At 35.4% G+C, this 21460-nt stretch overlaps 3 protein-coding genes and 1 pseudogene across 4 annotated transcripts; 1 reads left to right on the forward strand and 3 right to left on the reverse strand.

Annotated features, from left to right (window-relative positions):
• Positions 1 to 1858: 1858 nt before the first annotated feature.
• On the forward strand, positions 1859 to 7040 carry LOC18607742 (bifunctional dihydrofolate reductase-thymidylate synthase-like). The gene is made up of 12 exons (XM_007042065.3): positions 1859 to 2204; positions 2991 to 3510; positions 3598 to 3997; positions 4120 to 4164; positions 4301 to 4366; positions 4646 to 4707; positions 4799 to 4873; positions 4975 to 5140; positions 5227 to 5350; positions 5815 to 5921; positions 6025 to 6204; positions 6740 to 7040. Exons 2-11 carry the CDS (start codon positions 3077 to 3079, stop codon positions 6133 to 6135), a joined length of 1590 nt encoding a protein of 529 aa, XP_007042127.3. The 5' UTR covers positions 1859 to 2204; positions 2991 to 3076; the 3' UTR covers positions 6136 to 6204; positions 6740 to 7040.
• A 714-nt stretch (positions 7041 to 7754) lies between these two features.
• On the reverse strand, positions 7755 to 10063 carry LOC18607743 (AAA-ATPase At3g50940-like). Its single transcript, XM_018114584.2, has 2 exons — positions 8872 to 10063; positions 7755 to 8450 (listed from the first exon to the last, which is right to left on the reverse strand). Exons 1-2 carry the CDS (start codon positions 9916 to 9918, stop codon positions 7944 to 7946), a joined length of 1554 nt encoding a protein of 517 aa, XP_017970073.2. The 5' UTR covers positions 9919 to 10063; the 3' UTR covers positions 7755 to 7943.
• Positions 10064 to 12058: 1995 nt separating this feature from the next.
• On the reverse strand, positions 12059 to 13675 carry LOC18607744 (protein HYPER-SENSITIVITY-RELATED 4 pseudogene; annotated as a pseudogene). Its single transcript, XR_016024539.1, has 2 exons — positions 12531 to 13675; positions 12059 to 12433 (listed from the first exon to the last, which is right to left on the reverse strand). The product of XR_016024539.1 is annotated as a protein HYPER-SENSITIVITY-RELATED 4 pseudogene (transcript).
• Positions 13676 to 18014: 4339 nt separating this feature from the next.
• LOC18607746 (AAA-ATPase At3g50940-like) lies at positions 18015 to 20336 on the reverse strand. The gene is made up of 2 exons (XM_018114590.2): positions 19125 to 20336; positions 18015 to 18701 (listed from the first exon to the last, which is right to left on the reverse strand). The coding sequence occupies exons 1-2, from the start codon at positions 20169 to 20171 to the stop codon at positions 18201 to 18203; spliced, it is 1548 nt and encodes a 515-aa protein (XP_017970079.1). The 5' UTR covers positions 20172 to 20336; the 3' UTR covers positions 18015 to 18200.
• Between the last annotated feature and the right edge of the window lie 1124 nt (positions 20337 to 21460).

Raw genomic sequence — 21460 nt, forward strand, 5'->3', positions numbered from 1 at the left:
TATCAATTCACAAGGAAACTCTTTTTTTTTTTAAATTTAGATCATATCGAATTATATTTAATTTTATTTTTCTTCTTTGAAACATGATATATTGAAATATTCTCATCGTCTTTTGCGTTATTTGTTTTGTATTCTCTATGCATTTCAACACATAGAACTTGTTATTAAATAAAATTTTTTTATGCATATGTCGTAATACAATTAATTAAATATATTTTAAATGAGTTTGGCATATTTAAAACATAAAATTTTTATATCTAAACTATGATGAAACAATTAAAATACAAAACACTTTTATTCTAAATCTAAATTCATTTAATTTTGTATTGTATTTATATCATATTATTATGCCGTATAAAAAATTATCAAATTAGTTACGTATTTAAAATATAACTCATTATATATTAATTGAATTTATAAAAAAACTACTTCAAGATGTTCACCAAGTGCGATGAAGTGTTGTATTTTCTTTAATCATTTGGAATAGTATACATCTGCCACAAATCAAATATTTGTAGAAGCAATTACTACGTACCAATTAAGTCAAAGTGACCTCTTTTGTCTTTATGTAACTTTTTTTTGAAATATCTTTTTTTTTTTGTAAAAAAATGTGTATTAAATTCAATAATTATTTTTTTCATAGCAATTTTATAAAGAATTCATCACTTTAGAAGATATTTTAAGTTTTAAGGTACTTTTACGTATTTATGATGTGACATTCTATTTATGTTTAAATGTATAAAAATCATTAAAAAAATCTGTAAATTGAAGGAAAAAAAGGGGATATATAGCAAATTATGTACAAAGAATTAGCTTAAAATGGAATTATATAATTATCTCACGCAATTTACGAAATCCTTCTGGAGATGGTGACATGGACGGCTGAGATTGCATTTCCAAGAATTAGCTTAATTGTACTTCTTGAGTTGGAGTAATTAAGACGTTCAAGCAATTGCCAATTAATCTTTCATTAACCACCAAAAAACTAGAAGACACTGACAGCATCGCTGCCAAGTGGATGATCAGGATTTGATGCAAAGGACCCAATATAAGGATGACAAGTGGCATATCTTAAGTGGTTGGCCATGAATTTTCCCGCCTTCTAGGCCTAGCACGCGGCTTTGGGTAGTAAATATTCTTCTTTTTTTTTCCTTTGCTTGTACTCTTTTTGGATAGCCGTTTCGTACGGTTTTGGGGCCTCTCAATACTCAGGCCTCAAGGCTCAAATTACCTTTTTACCCTTCCATTTATTATTTTTTCATTTTTTACTATATAGTAATATTTTCATCATCTTTTTTTTCCTTTTTAAATTACAAAAGGCAAGGTGAATTTGTTTAGCTCTTTTTCAAGAAAGTTTATCCTTTAATTCTTTAAAGGGGGGGTTTTTGGTAATTGTCTTAATACATGTTTTTATTTCCACATGCGAAATTTCTTTTTTTTTTTGGTCATTTGAATAAATAACATATGTAAAAGTTAGATGGCAGAATTGCTGAATTACACATCATCTCAATTGTATAATTAAACTTGTAAATTTTTAAAATTTAATTTTAATAAGAAAATAGAGAAATTGTAATTATAGTAAGTTGTAGGGAGATTTTTGTATTTTCACTTTGATAGCACCTGATTGAAAGTAATTTGACAAATGTATTCATAAAGCCATTTATTGAAACACGAAAGGGTAAAATAGAAAATAAGAGCAAAAGAGGTGGGCAATTCCAGGTGATAAAAACTCTGATATAGTCATTTTCTATCTATTTCCAAATTATTTCCATATTTAATTCATTAGATAATAAATACAAATAAAAAAAAGGAAATAATTATTATTGGTATTAGTAAAATACAGAGGGAGTAGCCTTGGCGGCACTCCGCGTCAACTGTGCTTTTTGGATTTTTGGCGTCTCTGTTTTTTTCTCCCCCCTCCTTCTCTCTCTGTATTAAAAAGTTTTGTTAGGGAAGAAAAGCGGTTTTAGCTCCTGGTTTTTTTTCCCTTCTCTTTCTCTATCTACCTACTAAATACTGATTCTCCACTCAGCTCTCATTTTTATTTCCCCCAACCAGGAAAAGACGAAACCCTAATTTCTCTGCTTTTTTTTTTTCATTTTAAAATTGTTTTCTTAGTAGCAGAAGGAGAAGAAGAAGAAGAAGAAGTTGTAGCAGCTTCACGGTTTCTGATCAGAGATTTTGTGTTTTTCCGTCTCAGATCGGTCGGTAACTTTCTTGCATTTCTTTTTTTTTTTAAATATTGAAGATTCTTTTTGTTTTGAATTTTTAAAACATGGTTTCAGAGAGCTGGATGCCTGGTTCCATGAACGTTTGGTAGAAATGCTTTTTTTTTTTCAAAAAAAAAAGAGAGTGGAATGTTTGGTAGAGGCGCGATTATCGATGAGTTTTGTTCGTTCCAACTTTTTTTTTTTCTCATAGTTTCGAATTTACTCTGGCAACTCTCATCTATCGTCGCCATTATCATTAGAAATGCATTGGAATTTCTCCCTTTGTTTTTTCTTGTAGAATTAATTCTTCTCTCTGGCTTTTTAAGATTTTTTTTCTAATCATTCTTATAGCCCTCTGGCTCTCACATGCATGGATAGTTTGATGCCTCTTTGGCCCTTAGAATTTTTTTTTTTTCGCTGTGAACATTTTTGTTCTATTAGAAGACCAGATTAATTTCTCAAAAAAAAAAAAAAAGAAAGGAGAGAGAGAGTGGCGAAAACTGGATTTTATCGCTGATTTTAGTGACTCTTCTGAATGTTGTGTAAACAGGGTTGACATTGATTACAGGTTGTTTTCATTTTTAAGAAACGGCTTTTTTTTTCACTGATTTTCTCTTGGCTAAAATTTTGGTTAGTTTGAGTAATAAAAATGTAATAATATGTTTAGTAGGCTTGAATGCTTGGAAGGCTTCGTTTTGGATTTTAATTGTATTACTTTAATGTGTTAATGTACGTGTTTATGTATTTTGATTTTTGACTTTAATTATGTTTCTGATATAGGTTCTAGCGCAGTTCCGCAAAAATTGGCTGTGCGGTTTACTTTTGAAGTCTTCGTCATTGAATTTCTGTTCAGCTTTTGATTGATTATGTCTGCTGACATCATGATGAGCATTCCTAATGGCAACGGCAATGGCAACGCACAACCTGATCCTCAGCGAACTTACCAAGTTGTTGTGGCTGCGACTAAAGATATGGGCATTGGTAAGGATGGGAAGTTACCTTGGAAATTGCCCTCTGATCTCAAATTCTTCAAAGATGTCACTCTTACTACATCAGACTCTGGGAAAAAGAATGCAGTCATAATGGGTAGAAAAACATGGGAAAGTATTCCCCTTCAGAACCGGCCTCTTCCCGGTCGTCTTAATGTTGTTCTGACTCGTTCTGGAAGTTTTGATATTGCAACTGCTGAGAATGTTGTTATATGTGGAAGCATGACGTCTGCTTTAGAATTACTAGCTGCATCTCCTTATTGTCTTTCAATTGAGAAAGTCTTTGTCATAGGTGGCGGCCAGATATTTAGGTGCAGAACCTATTTTTTTACATGTTTTGTGTGATCTTCTGTTTCATTTTCCCTACTTTTCCTTATATGCAGTACCTTTTGATACAGGGAATCCCTTAATGCGCCTGGATGTGATGCTATCCACATTACAGAAATTGAGACAAGCATTGAATGTGACACTTTTATGCCTTCGATTGATTCCTCTGTGTTTCAGCCATGGTATTCATCATTTCCTGTGGTGGAAAACGACATTCGATATTGCTTCACAACCTTTGTTCGTGTGAGAAACTCTGCAGTTGAACATATCAGCCAGAACAGTGATCAGGTCTTTGATGATAAACCAGATGCTGGTAAATTTGAGGTAAAGAAGTTCTCTTTCCTGCCCAAGATGATTTTTAAGAAACATGAGGAGTACTTGTATCTAAAAATGGTTCAAGACATCATCTCTGATGGTAATCTGAAGGATGACAGGACTGGGACTGGGACTTTATCAAAGTTTGGTTGCCAGGTAACATGTAACTCTTAGTTGAAGTACTGTCTATTTTGCTTGAGGAAATAGGTGTCCATCGTTATTTTTTGATTTTTGATTGCTGATTAGTATACTTTTCTTTTTCTCCATATAATCCACAGATGCGGTTCAATTTGCGAAAAACTTTTCCTCTTCTGACAACTAAGGCATGTATATTATTCTTTTTGTTGTTTTTTTTAGAGTTTATTTACTGTTTGCGTTGTAATGGAGTTAGTTCCTCTGTATATTATTTTCAGTTTTAATTAGACAGAAATTGATTTGTTCGTATCAATTTGTCTGCAGAAAGTATTTTGGCGAGGTGTTGTTGAAGAGCTTCTCTGGTTCATCAGTGGTTCAACTAATGCCAAGGTAATGATAGCTTTGTTGGATGTCTTGAACAACATGCTTCATTTACATTGCTAGATATCTTTTATGCTCTGGCGGTATTAAAGTGGAGCTCTTCTTCTCCATCTTTTTAGTTGCACGTAAGTTCATTGAAACATTTTCTATTGGCCTTCAAACATTTTTGTCTTCCAAATGAACTGATCTGATTTACAGGATGGCTGAATTAGCAACTGCAGATTTTCTTTTGATATATTAGAGCTGGGGACTTAAGATTCAATTTTAAAATATTTGCACCATTAACAGGTCCTGCAAGACAAGGGCATTCATATATGGGATGGTAATGCATCCAGGGACTTTCTTGATAGGTATCTTTTGACATTTTTGCTATCAATTAGTTGTTGAGCTAAGTACTGTTTCACCTGTTGTTACTAACTTATATTTGTATGACAATATCAGTATTGGGTTGACTGATAGGGAGGAGGGTGACTTGGGACCTGTGTATGGGTTCCAGTGGAGACATTTTGGTGCTAGGTTGGTGGATTTTGACTTTTCCTATGCGTGGCTGGTGATTCATTTCTTTTTTTTTGGCAAAGATGTTTAAGCTTCATTTGGTTGTATCATGTGTTTTCCAGGTATACTGACATGCATGCTGACTACACTGGACAAGGATTTGATCAGTTGTCTGATGTTATTGACAAGATTAAGAATAATCCAAATGATAGAAGGATTATACTCTCAGCCTGGAATCCTTCTGATCTCAAACTGATGGCACTTCCACCTTGCCACATGTTTGCTCAGGTTAGTATAACTATTAAGTTGTGAACTTATGTTTGACTCTTTCTTTGGTAATTGAATTAATTCTTTCCAAATATGAACTTTTGCAGTTCTATGTAGCCAACGGGGAGTTATCATGTCAAATGTATCAGCGCTCTGCTGACATGGGATTGGGCGTGCCATTTAACATTGCATCTTATGCTCTCTTGACATGCATGATTGCTCATGTTTGTGGTATGTTGTCATCAAGACCAATTCTATATTGATGCATGATTGAATTGCTAGAATGAATCGTACTATATGATGTGTGTAATTATTTCTGACCAATTAGTGGCTGAAAAACTGTCTTTGGTACAACATCTGTTGGTGAATTACAGTGAGCTGCTGTGTATCAATGCACAGATGCCTGCACATTCAATAGGTTTATTGTGCTGGCAGAGGGTTCTAATTTTGCTTGAAGAAGCAAGACTGATTTCAATGACCAGTAATGGGTGGCTTTCTTGGATTTGTAGACTTCGCTTTTCTAGAGAATAGATAAAGAAATGAACCAAAAAGGGATAGAAAACAGATTTGATGCTAGATCTGTGATCCCAGCTTCCTGCTTCTCTCTAATTGATTAGACTACTGGTTTTCTCTTCTCCTAGATCTGCAATTGTATGCTTTTATGAAGCTATATTAATTGCTCTTCTTTTGTACAGATCTTGTTCCAGGTGATTTTATCCATGTACTTGGTGATGCTCATGTTTATACCAATCATGTCAGGCCCCTGCAGGAGCAGCTTCAGAAACTGCCCAAGCCTTTTTCAGTGAGTTTAGTGAATTAATCTTCAACACCATGCAGGGGCTATTTTTTGGTTTTGCCCCCACCGCATTTCTCCTAGAACGTTTTCTTACAATATTGGAATGCAGATTTTGAAGATCAATCCAGAGAAGAAGAATATAGATTCCTTTGTGGCATCTGATTTTAAACTCATAGGCTATGATCCTCATGAGAAAATAGAGATGAAAATGGCTGTATAGAGCTCTGTTTAGGTTAAGTAAACTCAGAGTCTCCAGTGCAATTCTAGGCAGCATCTTCTCAGTTTTGAGGTAAATTTATGATCCTACAGTTATGCATTTGATGATTAGTTTTGTCTAACTGGTCTCTGTTATGCCATAATTAAGTTTTGCATGCAAAGAAATTTAGGTTAAGGAGTTTACGGTGTACATCTGGATGCTTGGAGCTATACGTAGTTGGTATGCATCTTTGATAAGTTGTCACACAGATTCTCTGCTTGATGCCACTTATTCATACTTTTTTTTTAAAAGACATTGTAGTCGGTAACGTGTGCATATATTTCATAGTACAGTGGCTATATCTCATTGGATGTGCCAAATCAAATGTTGTACAAGATGGTGTTGGAAAATAGAATGCTTTATATCCTCTAGCAAATCATAGGTAAAGTTGTATTCCATAGTAAGTTCACTGCTTAGAGAAGGGGTTCATGCATGCTAAAATTTGTTGAGAAAATAGTTTCATTCAATGGGTCTTGGCATTTGACTTGCACAGCATGAAATTTTCTTTCCAGTTACAAGGATTTAGCTCCAAGAGATTGAGTCATGCGTTTTGATATCATTATTTCAGGGCCAGTTACTGGAGGCTTATGTTGATGTAGAGACTTATACCGATAGCAAAATAAAAGTTTGCTAGTTGGATACAATTCAAGGACGATATGTAGTAAGTGAGAATCCTTTAGTTCCACATTATTGTTGGTGGTTCTAAGGCGATTTAGGATACTGTATTTTCTTGTTTTTCAAGTTTATTTTTATTTTTGTCTCAAGTTTTATGAAGCAATCACTTTCTGAATTGCCAAACATGTTCTTGAACCAGACTGGATTTTGGAAGACTGGGTCTTTCACTGAAAGTGCTTTATTTTGGTACATCATTTTGATTCTAGTGGGTGAACTTGTAATCAGTTTTATTGTATTTTTGGTACAAAATCACTTATTTGGAGGATTGCCAAGATAGGACCGGTGAAATCACGGATGGAAAAGTTCTATCAATGGTGTCAAATCTGGAAATCTGTTTGTGAAAGAAAATGTTGGTTTGCCAATTTAATAGTTTACTGTTCTTATGAAAAATGATAATTTTTTTTTTTTGCCTTGGATGTGGTCAAAACCAGCTTTCAGTTGAAATCTGATGCTTTTTAATGATCAAGCTGGGACGTTTCCGGTTAAAAAATTGCCGCTTTTGCTGAAGCCCTTGGTGGTGTTAACAGATGACTTTCCGAACGAAAGAATAAAAGACACTTGAGAAAAATGAAACATGAATTCTACAAAATGGTTTAGGCTCTATGGAAGTTTACAAATTGCACGTGAAGATCAGATGCAACTCCACAGAAGATAAATAGCGCACAGGGCAATATCCAAGTGCCTGTATTCATAGCATTAACAACCCTCGTATATCGTCCAATTAAAAGAAACAAAAAACTTTGATAAAGGTTGAATTCAGCAATGGCGAATTCGCTAATAATCCATTGGGTTTGGTCTCATTGTGACGTGAGAAGATAATACCCAATTCTGTCAATGCTCCCTAACATCTGCTGCAGATCATTGTTTTGTAAGTCAATATTTCTGTCACCAAAATAAACATTCAAAGATGCTCAGAAATATGGAAATTGATCGACTTAATGGAGTTGTTACACTTGCATAGTAGGATGATTTCATGCCAAATTTCTGCTTACCCCAGAAAACAAAGTAAATAAGACATTGCTTGGTACATATATTAGGCTATTGTTTATCTCTCTCTTCAGAGTCTTATTCTTCTTCTCCCAGAAAACTACAGCGATTTACTGAATCATTAGTGTTTGTTGGTTCCCTCTATCTTCCTGTTTCTTGCTCTTACCTTGTTTGTCTTCTAGCTTGTCCCCACCCTCTGCTGCTTGCGCTACTCCTGATTGTGATTCACCAGCTTCAGATTCGGCTTCAGCTTCTCGACCTTCTTCTAGCTTGGCTTCAAGAAACTCGATTAGACCTCGTAGCACAATTTCAGGCACCTCGTCTTTCATCAGCTGCTCACCTACTTCTGCAGGGGTCACCTTCGATATCTCTAGCAATTCCTCAATCTCTAAGAAGAGCGGGTGCTCTTCAATCCAGAGGAAATTGGAAGCCAGCATTTTGAACCCACATGGAGTGCAGTAGGACATGTGGATGTGCACATCCATTCGACCAGGGCGCAGCAAAGCTGGGTCAAGCCGGTCCTTGTGATTGGTTGTGAACACTATAATCCTTTCATCCCCACAGCTTGACCATAACCCATCTATGAAGTTCAGCAATCCTGACAGGGTCAACTGATACTGATAGAAAGCAAACTGTGAATCTGTAGGTTCCATTATATTCATGTCCATTCTCAATGCAAAAAACACACAGCAACATAGTGTATGATGATATCTCATTATCCAAACACGTATTCATAATTCATTGCAATTTGATATGTCACTATCAAAACCTGAATTCCTTATGAAAGACGAGAAGAAATTTCCTGCTATAAGATATGCTGTACCAGTTATTCTTGCTCTAGCTTACCCCAAATAAATGGAAAAGTTACTCCTACATAGACTTTGAGAAAAGCTTCTATCTGAATTTGGGTGGTGTTAAAAATTTCTGATAATCAGAATCATATAAAGCATACACAAAATACAACGAATAAAAACACCCAATTATAAAATCAGGACGTTAGTATTTTGACAATGCAACATCGTCTTTTCAATTATTTACCTGAGGTACATGAATATGTCGAGAACTTTGTGCTGCCGCAGCCCTGGCTTGTGCAAGCCTATCCTGCAACTCCAGAGAACAATCAATATCCTCCACAACCAGTATTGATTTATTCCCAGTTGAAATCACCAACTTCCTGAGCTCTGAATTCCCTCTGATTTCAGTCAACTCCAAGTCATAAATATCAAAATTAAGATAATTGGCCATGGCAGCAATCAAGCTTGACTTCCCTGTGCCAGGAGGACCAAACAACAAGTACCCCCTTTTCCAAGCCTTGCCTACCCTCTTGTAATACTCCTTTCTTTTCACAAATCTCTCCAAATCCTCGACTATTTTCTGCTTCATCTCTGAATCCATTGCCAGGGTTTGAAAAGTAGCCGGATGATCAAGATTCACTGACTGCCACATATCCCCTCTCCTTCCAGGCATCCTCTCGTACTTCAAGGTAAATAATTTCAAGGTCTTCTTTTTCTCCTTCATTTCTTTTGCTTTGGCCAATATATGCTGCATATATTCGTTCAAGATCATTTCTTTATGTTTCTTATGGAAACTTAGCTCGAAGAACCGAATCTCGGATTTAACCACGGGGTTGTAAGGATCAGATCTTTGAATACACTTGGAAGGAATATCTTTTGAAACAAACCTCCACTTCACTTGAACTCCATTAAACTTATCAATGACTTCTTGATTCTTTTCAAGGGACAATGAAATCTTTCCTTCTTTTCTTGGCATGGTTACTCTAATTCTCTTCGTGTCAGGAGGGATTGTGGGCTCAAGATAGAGCTCTGCAGCCTTGTAAAGAAGGTTATGATTGAGATTATTATATTCTTCGATGACTAACGTGAGCTCTGAAGACAAAGAGGCAAGGAGATTCTTGATTTTCAAGAAAATGAAGTCTCGCAGCTCGTGAGGAACGAATTCTCTGACGACGGAGCGCACCAGCATGGCAGTGGCGGCAACTGATGCAGCAGCTGAGAAGATGACCTTGGCTGAGGGACCTTGGTAGGTGCCATTGAAAAATGAGGTGGGTATTGGCACCGAAGGCATTTTGTTAATTCTTAGGAAATTGAATAAAAAGAAGAACTGAAAAAAACAAAGAGAGAGGAAGGTTTGCCGAATCTTTAAGAGTAAAAAGAAAGAAGCTCTGGGTATTGATATGCTATCAATGTAAACATGAAGAAATGGTGTTGTGACAACGTTAGTAGGAAGCAAAGAGTGGAAATAGTAGGAGAAAACCTTCCCTGTTCTGATGAGGACAGGTGAGTCAAACGATACCGTTTTTGGCTCTTCTATTGGATAAACTTTCGCGACTATCAACAGCATCATTGACTTGCATTGCTCACCAAATAAAAGGTTCAAATTAATCAGTCAATCCAGGAAGCGATATTGATGTTCACGCTCCAATGTTTGTTCAGAAAAAAAGTAATTAGCGCGTGGCAACTCGTACTAGCTTTTCACAGTTGTTTTATAAACTTCTCATCACTTTCCTTACTTCCCTTTCCCACTCTTAACTTTGTTTAGAATAAAATAATATTTTAATTAATTGTGCGGAAATTCTTAACTCCTTATTGCCTATTCACACTCTCCACTAATAACTTAACATTGTAATTTTTAAAATTACAATCACTTAAATACTTCTTTCTATTAAAATTAAATTTTAATTAAATATATTAATATTTGTCTATTCACACTCCACAATATTAATTATTTATATTTTTGCTTACAATTTTTTATTATAATCGCAACTTAATAAAAAGAAGGTAAGAAACTCATAGTCCAACATGTAAATTTGTATAGCAAACTGGTGGAAATAATTTTAGAGAAAATAAATACAAATATCTTATACATTCAGCAATAAATAAACCCATTTAATTGGTTAACCAATTCTAGAACAAAGAAGGATATATCAAGCTTAATTCAATTAATTTATATTCAATCCCAAACGTAATCAGCTGTTTTGTCAACAAATAATATTATGATTAAACTCATATTTAAAACAACTAGACATACAGAATTTACTCTATTAAGTTATTAGGAGATGCTAATCACTTTAACAATGCGAGGTATTAAGATTTAAGAGACTTCCACTTGCACCAAACCTATCATCTAAACTTGCTCATGATAATCTAGGCCAATTTTCTTTATTTAAACATTCATGATAATCTTTTTTATTTTCTTTTTATTCTATCAATTTTCTACTCCAATTTAAACTTTGTGCGTCTCAATTAAAACAAATACGAAACAACTATCTAAACAAATAAATTTGAAAAAAAATTTATGTTGAGTAGAATTTCTAAAATAAAAAAATTTAACTCTAATTCCAAGCTATTTTGTCATTAGGACGAGAGATTTCATTGATTCAATTCCTTAATTTTAGATGGTATGTAAACAAAAGGTGAGAGTAATTGATATTAAATAGAAGTGTGGATAGATAAATAGTAATATACTTAATTAAAATTTGACCTAAATAACAAATTATTTAGTGAGGGTAATTTAAAAAATTTACAATGATAAGTTGTTAGAGGAGAGCGTTAATAGACAATTAAGAGTGCCAATAGCCCCACCCTTAATCTAATTGAGATTTATTTTTTTATTCAATATATTAAAAAAAGATGATTCGAATCTTATTTTTTAAATGAAAGTATGTGTATTTGTTATTGAAGTTTTAATTAATTATTGATAATGACAATTTTTACTTTTTTTATGTTATGTATAATATATATGAAAAAGAGACAGATCACATTAGCATATATTCAAGTCAATTTTATTTGATCTAACGTTTTAAAAAGCTTTTATTAAAAAAAATATTAAATAAATAATTATTCTTTTATTACGTTCAATTCAAATCAATTAATAGTTATCTAACTGTTATTAGTCAAAATATAACTTATCATTTTTATATTACGTGACGTTAGCACGAAGTGTGACAATATCATATAACCATGTCACTATCCATTATGCTTGGTGAATATGCAAGTGACATAAAAAATGATAAAGTAGTGTTTAATTAACAACATTTTTGTTGCACCTCTTTTAAAATTTTGGGATCGAGTGGGTTACTCATTGGGCCTGATCAGGCCAATAGAGTTTTTAAAAGGAAAAAGTTTTTTTCTTTTGAACTTTTTTATCAACTGAATATTTAGCTCTGTGCATTGCAAGGATTATAAATTAGTTTATTTATGATTTATCACAAGCTTGAATTTTCAGCTTCTTCAGTTTTCTTTGCTCGGAGGAAGTCAATTAGGCCTTGCTGTGCAGCTTCAGGATCCTCATTCTTTAGTAACTGCTCACCAACTTTTGCAGGGGTCACGGATATTTCATCCAGGAGCTCTCTGGCTGTGGAGATCAGAGGGTGATCAGTTATTCCAACATAATTGGCTGCTAAAGTGTTGAAACCACAAGGGCTGCAGTGTGACATATGGATATGAACATCCATGCGGCCTGGGCGTAACAGAGCTGGGTCTAATCGGTCTTTGTGATTAGTCGTGAACACGATGATCCTCTCATCTCCACAGCTTGACCAAAGCCCATCGATGAAATTGAGCAATCCTGATAGTGTAACCTATGGAATTAATAATAATAATAAAAAAAGGGGGCAATTCAAAAGCCTTAAGAAACAGTATAGAGATAGGATCAGGAAGAAGTTGAAATGTCCTTACTTGACTTACTCTGTTAGTCCTGAAAGCAGTAACAGGTCGTGGTTCAGCTTGTCGTTCTTGCAACTCAAGACTGCAATCAATATCCTCAACCACAAGTATTGATCGGTTTCCAGTGGCGATCAGTATTCTCCTCAGATCAGAGTTGGTTTGAATATCGGTGAGTTCTAAGTCATAAATGTCAAAGTTTAAATAATTTGCCATTGCAGCAATCAAACTTGATTTTCCTGTACCAGGAGGACCATATAACAAATATCCACGTTTCCATGCCTTCCCTACTCTTCTGTAATATTCTTTCCTCTTTAGAAATCTCTCAAGGTCTTCCATTATCATGGTCTTGAGCTCTGTATTCATCGCCAGTGTTTCAAATTTTGCAGGATGATCAAGGATTATTGGTTGCCATACTCCGCCTCCATGCCTCCGCATATAGTCGTACAAAGTGTAGAGCTTTAAGGTTTTCTTCTCTTCTGTTAAACAACTTGATTCTTTTAATATAAAAGGCAAGTAGGAGTTTAAAACCTTATCCTTGTGTTTCTTGTGGAAAGTAAGCTCAAAAGATCGAATTTCGGATCGGACCTTGTAAGTATGACCTTGAGCTGCCATGTGATTGGAGTCAACTTGTCTGGTAACCTGCCTCCATTTAAATTGAACCCTATCAAAAGTATCCATCGTTTCTTGGTTGTTCGCCATGGAAACAGCAAAGTTTGTCTCCTTTTCTGGCATGCTTACTTTATAAAGTTTGGTAGAGGGAGAGATTTTGTTTCCTAAATAGATTTCTGCAGCCCTGTAGATCTGGTTGCCTGTTAAACCATCAAATTCGTCGATGACTAAGGTTATCTGAAAGGAAAACGATTTGAAAAAGCCCTTTATATATTTGAACATATAAGCTTGAAGTTCAGATGGTAACAAGTTGCGGGCTACGGTCTGCATAACCATTGCTGAAGCAGCGATAGAAGCTGCTGTTGACACAACTGTTTGGGCAGAGGGCATGTTGTTTTTGGAAAACATGTTGGTGACCAGAATTTGGAATCGGTGAAGAGGATCTGAAGAGATTTCAGGGTAACCTGTGTTCTAGTTTCTTGTTTTGCCTTTATGATCGCTTAAATACATTTCACCCAGCCAAAAAGAATTGATTACTTCTGTACTTCTGGTTGATGACAACAAGAGCTTTGGCATTGGGAAAATTTTTGTCGGTTTAGTAGAAGAGCCGTCTTCGATTCTTCCCAAGATTATTCTTTGTCTCTATCTACTTGGTTTCATGCAAACAAACGAAAACGTCGTTCTTGTACACATTGCAGAACAATACAAAATAAATCTTAAAGTTTTAACATGATCAAGGAAGTTGATAAAGGAATTTGATTGCAGCCAATTGGTTCTCACGCCTATCATTTGAGCTGAGCCCATTCCTATGATTTGAATTTTATAAAAGTTGCAGAATTACGATGGTGGTACATTAGCATCTTTCCCTCTCCAAGTACTTCGCTCTCTTCTTGGCAAATCTCTCAAACAGATCATCCATGTTCAGGCCAGTGAAATGATTTTCCAGAAGGGATTCTGCAACTGCTCTTATAGTCCTGGCGACATTTTTGCCTTTCATACCATTTTGGCTCTTAGAATCCCAATCTATTTTATAAGTTTCAAGTCGCTGGATCTGAAACGACCCTTCAGTTTGAATTACGTGCCTCACTTCTTTTGGGGTAGGTGCATAATAAGGAAGATTGATGTGGTCCAGTTTTGCCTCTTCAATCAATCCCTGGATTAAGGTCATTACAAATGAACATGAGAAATGGCAGCAGTTACTCAAGCAGACTGCAAGCAATGAACAGAAAAGGAATTTGTTGAAAATGAAGGGCACACATTTCATTAAGCATCAGCCGTGTATATAGAGAACCGGTTGATGAGAGATAAAAGCTTTTTACAAGAACCAGCTATACAAACACTCGAGCTGGTATTCCTATATTCCAGGTGCATAGGGATCTGTAATAGATACCCTGACACAATAACAGACACTGAGCCATTGGAAACGGCCTAATTTGAAGATAAAAACAATAAAATCCCTAACATTTGGGAAATAGTAAATTCAGTGTCATCAGGATCATAATCAGGTTCATAAATGACTTCTGGCAGTGACCCTGAACCAAGTATTCTGTTATTAGTTGTCTCAACCAGGTTAGACTCCCAATTCCACTTTGCATTTTCATCAAACTTTATGTTTCTGGCCACTTGAACCTTTTTAGACTTCCGAGATTAAATACTCTGTATCCTTTTGCTTGTAAACTGTATCCGAAGAACACTCCTACCTCAGCCCTTGGTTCCAATTTAGACCTTTTTGCCTCAAGCGCATGAATGTAGAAGATGTTACCGAATATTCTAAGATGATCCACTGCTGGTTTGACATGGTGCCAAGCTTCATAGGGTGTCATTTTATTCAATGCCCTTTTTGGAAGTGTGTTTTGCAGGTAAACGACAGTATTGGTAGCTTCTGCCTAAAAATGCTTAAGCATTGATTTTTCAAATAACAAGCATTTAGCCATGTTTAACACTGTCATATTCTTCCTTTCACATGTTCCATTTTGTTGGAGAGAATAGAAGATGGTAAACTGATGCCTAATGCCTACAGCAGCGAAGAACTCATCAAACTCAACAGATGAATACTCTCCACAATTGTTTGTTCTGAGATTCTTAATTTTGCACCCTGATTCAAGTTCAACATGCTTTGAACTTCTTAAAAACAGAAAACACATCAGATTTAACCTTGATGAAATAAATTCAAGTCATCCTAGTGTAGTCATCAATGAACAACACAAAATACTTACTACCATTAAGTAATTCAACACTCATTGGACCACGAGCATCAGAATGCACAAATTCAAGCTTTTCTACTGTTCTTTTGGTGCTTTTCAAAGGAAATGGGAGCCTTGTTTGTTTCCCCAATTGACAAACTTCACAGATTTCTGAATGAACAAGTATAAGCGGCATTTTTGTCACTAACTTATCAGAATTTAATAATGTCATTGTTGAGTAGTTGCAATGTCCAAACCTTCTATGCCATAGCTTGGACACATCATAATCAACCTTCTCAACTGCATTCAAACCTACATGATGCCAACCTAGTGGAACACATTTATTCTTCATACTAACAGTCATCAATACACTGTCATTAGGCTCAGTTATAATGCATGCTTTGTTCTTGAACAGCAAGGTATAATTATTCTCAAGCATTTGAGCAACATTAAGTAAATTTTGACATGCTTGAGGCACTAGGAACACATTTTGAACATACCCGGTTCCATTTGGTGTAGTGACAGCAACAGTACCTTTGCCTACTGCCTGTAGGTACTTTTCCATCTCCAATCTCAATATTTGCACTCTTGTTCCTATCAGTGGAGGTGAACAAGGATGTGTTTGGAGTTATTTGACTAAAGCATGCCCTGCCAATTAACCATGTTTCACTAGACTTTGTCATATTGCCTTCTGAAGCCGTGAAAAGCAACTCCTCAGCAGGTTCAACTTCTTCTGAAACTTGAGCTTGCTAATTTTGCACATTTCCCTTGTTCTTGCATACTTTTTTCACATGGCCAAGCTGATTACACTTTTTGCACTTAACATTTGGAGTAAACCAAAAATATTTTTCAGCATGGTTAGTCTTTTTACAGTAAGAACACACTACATTTTTGGTTTTCTTAACCTGTTGCCTCTGATTTGAAGTAGCAGTTTTCTCTTTGTCTTTCTTTTCACTTGGAGACTTTCTATTTGAGTGGTGAAGAACAATTTTCTCTTTAAGCCTTGCTTGCAAAGCTATCTTTGTCCTTTCTTCAAGACTGATCTGCCTTCTTACTTCAAAAGCTTGAAAAGCATTAACTAACTCTTGTAATGTCATCATAGTGAGGTCTTTTGATTCCTCAAGAGCTGCAACTTTTGACTTAAATGTCTTAGGAATACTAACTAGCATCTTTTTCACAATTCTTGGATTTGACAACTCAGCTCCCAAAAGTCTCACTTGATTGACAATCTTCATTAGCTTGTCCACATAGTCCTTCACTGTCTCATCCTCCGTCGTCTTCAACACTTTAAATTGTCTTATTAAGTTCAGAACTTGCATCTTTCTAGTTCTGTCTGACCCTTGGCACCCCTTCTTGAACTTATCCCAAGCTTTCTTAGCTATTTCACAAGGCATGATTCTTGTGTATATTGTATCTGTCACAGTAGTGTGAATGTAAGACAACCGTATATCTCTTGGCCACTTTTTAACTATGCTGTCTCATTTGATTTATGGTGGGGTTGGTTCTCAGCACAGGAGGCTTTCCTCGTTCAACTACCTCCTAAAGATCGAAAGCTTTAAGAAAGGTTTTCATTTTAACTACCGAAACATTATAATTTTCACCAATGAAAGTGGTGGTGAAAGGGATGAAGTGCTACCACTTGAAGCCATGTTTTGATGAAGTGAGGGTTGCTTAGTTTTTTTGTGAAGGTTGTAAAGGTTTGCTAATAGGCCTCTAATACCATGAAAGCTATGATACAATGTTGAGTTTTTTAGAGGCTTCTTCTGGTATATACTGAATGCAAAGCAGTTAATATGTATGCAGCAAAGGGTAAGAGAAAACACTATGCTGTAACAAAGGTTATATGATGAAGAGATGCTGCAACAATGTGAGTTGTGCAACTGATATTCATTAACATGTTGATATATATTACAAACTTGCTAAGCAAGCTGTGAACAGTGATAATACAATTGATTACTAGCTAAAACATTACTTAATCAGTCACTAGGAGCATTACTTAGTCACTAGGAGCATAGGCATCATAATTAATTTTGACAATGAAGTGGCTCTCACAACACAAAACATCATGGCAGAAACCATTGATTAATAGCAAGCACCATGGAAGTTCTAATTCATGTGAAAGCAAATTTTGGTTTGCCAATTTAATAGTTTACTGTTCTTATGAAAACTGATAAATTTTTTTTACCTTAAATGCGGTCAAAACCAGCTTTCAGTTGAAATTTGATGCTTTTTAATGATCAAGCTAGGACGTTTCCGGTTCAAAAATTACCGCTTTGCTGAAGCTCTTGGTGGTGTTAACAGATGATTATCCGAACCAAAGAATTAAAGACGCTGGAGAAAAATGAAACATGAATTCTACAAAATGGTTTAGGCTCTATGGAAGTTTACAAGTTACACGTGAGGATCAGATGTAACTCCACAGAAGATAAATAGTGCATAGGGCAATATCCAAGTTCCTGTGTTCATAGCATTAACAACTTTCATTTATCATCCAATTAAAAGAAACATAAAACTTTGATAAAGGTTGAAATCAGCAATGGCGAATTCGCTAATATTTTTTTGGGTTTGGTCTCATTGTGACGTGAGAAGATGATACTCGATTCTGTCATTACTTGTCACAATGAACTTAATGCTCCCTAACATCTGCCGCAGATCATTGTTTTTTTAAGTCAATATTTCTGCTACCAAAATAAACTTTCAAAGATGCTCAAAAATATGAAATTGATCGACTTAATTGAGTTGTTACACTTGCATAGTAGGATGATTTCATGCCATCATTTCTGCATTCCCCAGAAAACAAAGTAACTAAGACATTACTTGGTATTTATTAGGCTATTTTTATCTCTCTCTTCAGAGTCATAATCCTCTTCTCCCGGAAAACTACAGCGATTTACTGAATCATTAGTGTTTGTTGGTTCCCTCTATCTTCCTGTTTCTTGCTCTTACCTTGTTTGTCTTCTAGCTTGTCCCCGACTTCTGCTGCTTGCGCTACTCTTGATTGTGATTCACCAGCTTCAGCTTCAGCTTCACGACCTTCTTCTAGCTTGGCCTCAAGAAACTCGATTAGACCTGGTAGCACAATTTCAGGCACCTCGTCTTTCATCAGCTGCTCACCTACTTCTGCAGGGGTCACCTTCGATATCTCTAGCAATTCCTCAATCTCTAAGAAGAGCGGGTGCTCTGGAATCCCGAGGTAATTGGAAGCCAGCATTTTGAACCCACATGGAGTGCAGTAGGACATGTGGATGTGCATATCCATTCGACCAGGGCGCAGCAAAGCTGGGTCAAGCCGTTCCTTGTGATTGGTTGTGAACACTATAATCCTTTCATCCCCACAGCTTGACCATAACCCATCTATGAAGTTCAGCAATCCTGACAGTGTCAACTGATACTGATAGAAAGCAAACTGTGAATCTGTAGGTTCCATTATATTCATGTCCATTCTCAATGCAAAAAAAACACACAGCAACACAGTGTATGATGATATCTCATTATCCAAACACGTATTCATAATTCATTGCAATTTGATATGTCACTATCAAAACCTGAATTCCTTATGAAAGACGAGAAGAAATTTCCTGCTATAAGATATGCTGTACCAGTTATTCTTGCTCTAGCTTACCCCAAATTAATGGAAAAGTTACTCCTACATAGACTTTGAGAAAAGCTTCTATCTGAATTTGGGTGGTGTTAAAAATTTCTGATAATCAGAATCATATAAAGCATACACAAAATACAACGAATAAAAACACCCAATTATAAAATCAGGACGTTAGTATTTTGACAATGCAACATCGTCTTTTCAATTATTTACCTGAGGTACACGAATATGTCGAGAACTTTGTGCTGCCGCAGCCCTGGCTTGTGCAAGCCTATCCTGCAACTCCAGAGAACAATCAATATCCTCCACAACCAGTATTGATTTATTCCCAGTTGAAATCACCAACTTCCTGAGCTCCGAATTCCCTCTGATTTCAGTCAACTCCAAGTCATAAATATCAAAATTAAGATAATTGGCCATGGCAGCAATCAAGCTTGACTTCCCTGTGCCAGGAGGACCAAACAACAAGTACCCCCTTTTCCAAGCCTTGCCTACCCTCTTGTAATACTCCTTTCTTTTCACAAATCTCTCCAAATCCTCCACTATTTTCTGCTTCATCTCTGAATCCATTGCCAGGGTTTGAAAAGTAGCCGGATGATCAAGATTCACTGACTGCCACATATCCCCATTCCTTCCAGGCATCATCTCGTACTTCAAGGTAAATAACTTCAAGGTCTTCTTTTTCTCCTTCATTTCTTTTGCTTTGGCCAATATATGCTGCATATATTCGTTCAAGATCATTTCTTTATGTTTCTTATGGAAACTTAGGTCGAAGAACAGAATCTCGGATTTAACCACCGGGTTGTAAGGATCAGATCCTTGAATATACTTGGAACGAATATTTTTTGAAACAAACCTCCACTTCACTTGAACCCCATTAAACTTATCAATGATTTCTTGATTCTTTTCAAGGGACAATGAAATCTTTCCTTCTTTTCTTGGCATGGTTACTCTAATTCTCTTCGTGTCAGGAGGGATTGTGGCCTCAAGATAGAGCTCTGCAGCCTTGTAAAGAAGGTTATGATTGAGATTATCATATTCTTCGATGACTAACGTGAGCTCTGAAGACAAAGAGGCAAGGAGATTCTTGATTTTCAAGAACATGAAGTCTCGCAGCTCGTGAGGAACAAATTCTCTGACGACGGAGCGCACCAGCATGGCAGTGGCGGCAACTGATGCAGCAGCTGAGAAGATGACCTTGGCTGAGGGACCTTGGTAGGTGCCATTGAAAAATGAGGTGGGTATTGGCACCGAAGGCATTTTGTTAATTCTTAGGAAATTGAATAAAAAGAAGAATTGAAAAAAACAAAGAGAGAGGAAGGTTTGCCGAATCTTTAAGAGTAAAAAGAAAGAAGCTCTGGGTATTAATATGCTATCAATATAAACATGAAGAAATGGTGTTGTGACAACGTTAGTAGGAAGCAAAGAGTGGAAATAGTAGGAGAAAACCTTCCCTGTTCTGGTGAGGACAGGTGAGTCAAACGATACCGTTTTTGGCTCTTCTATTGGATAAACTTCGCGACTCTCAACAACATCATTGACTTGCATTGCTCACCAAATAAAAGGTTCAAATTATTCAGTCAATCCAGGAAGCGAAATTGATGTTCACGCTCCAATGTTTGTTCAGAAAAGGAGTAATTAGCGCGTGGCAACTCGTACTATCTTTTCACAGTTGTTGTTTTATGAAACTTCTCATCACTTTCCTTACTCCCCTTTCCGACCCTTAGCTTTATTTAGAATAAAATAATATTTTAATTAATGGTGCGGAAATTCTTTAACTCCTTATTGCCTATTCACACTCTCCACTAATAACTTAACATTGTAATTTTTAAAATTACAATCACTTAAATACTTCTTTCTATTAAAATTAAATTTTAATTAAATATATTAATATTTTTCTATTCACACTCCACAATGTTAATTATTTATATTTTTGCTTACAATTTTTTATTATAATCACAACTTAATAAAAAGAAGGTAAGAAACTCATAGTCCTACATGCAAATTTCTATAGCAAACTGGTGGAAATAATTTTAGAGAAAAAAATACAAATATATTATACATTCAGCAATAAATAAACCCATTTAATTGGTTAACCAATTCTAGAACAAAGAAGGATATATCAAGCTTAATTCAGTTAATTTATATTCAATCTCAAACGTAATCAGTAATTTTACCAACAAACAATATTATGATTAAACTCATATTTAAAATAACTAGACATACAGAATTTACTCTATTAAGTTATTAGGAGATGCTAATCACTTTAACAATGTGAGGTATTAAGATTTAAGAGACTTCCACTTGCACCAAACCTATCATCTAAACTTGCTCATGATAATGTAGGCCAATTTTCTTTATTTAAACATTCATGATAATCTTTTTTATTTTCTTTTTATTCTATCAATTTTCTACTCCAATTTAAACTTTGTGCGTCTCAATTAAAGCAAATACAAAACAACTAGCTAGACAAATAAATTTGAAAAAAATTTATATTGAGTAGAATTTCTAAAATAAAAAAATTTAACTCTAATTCCAAGCTATTTTGT

Source organism: Theobroma cacao, chromosome 2, assembly GCF_053813885.1.
Source record: "Theobroma cacao isolate CCN51 chromosome 2, ASM5381388v1, whole genome shotgun sequence".
Lineage (NCBI taxonomy): Eukaryota > Viridiplantae > Streptophyta > Magnoliopsida > Malvales > Malvaceae > Theobroma > Theobroma cacao.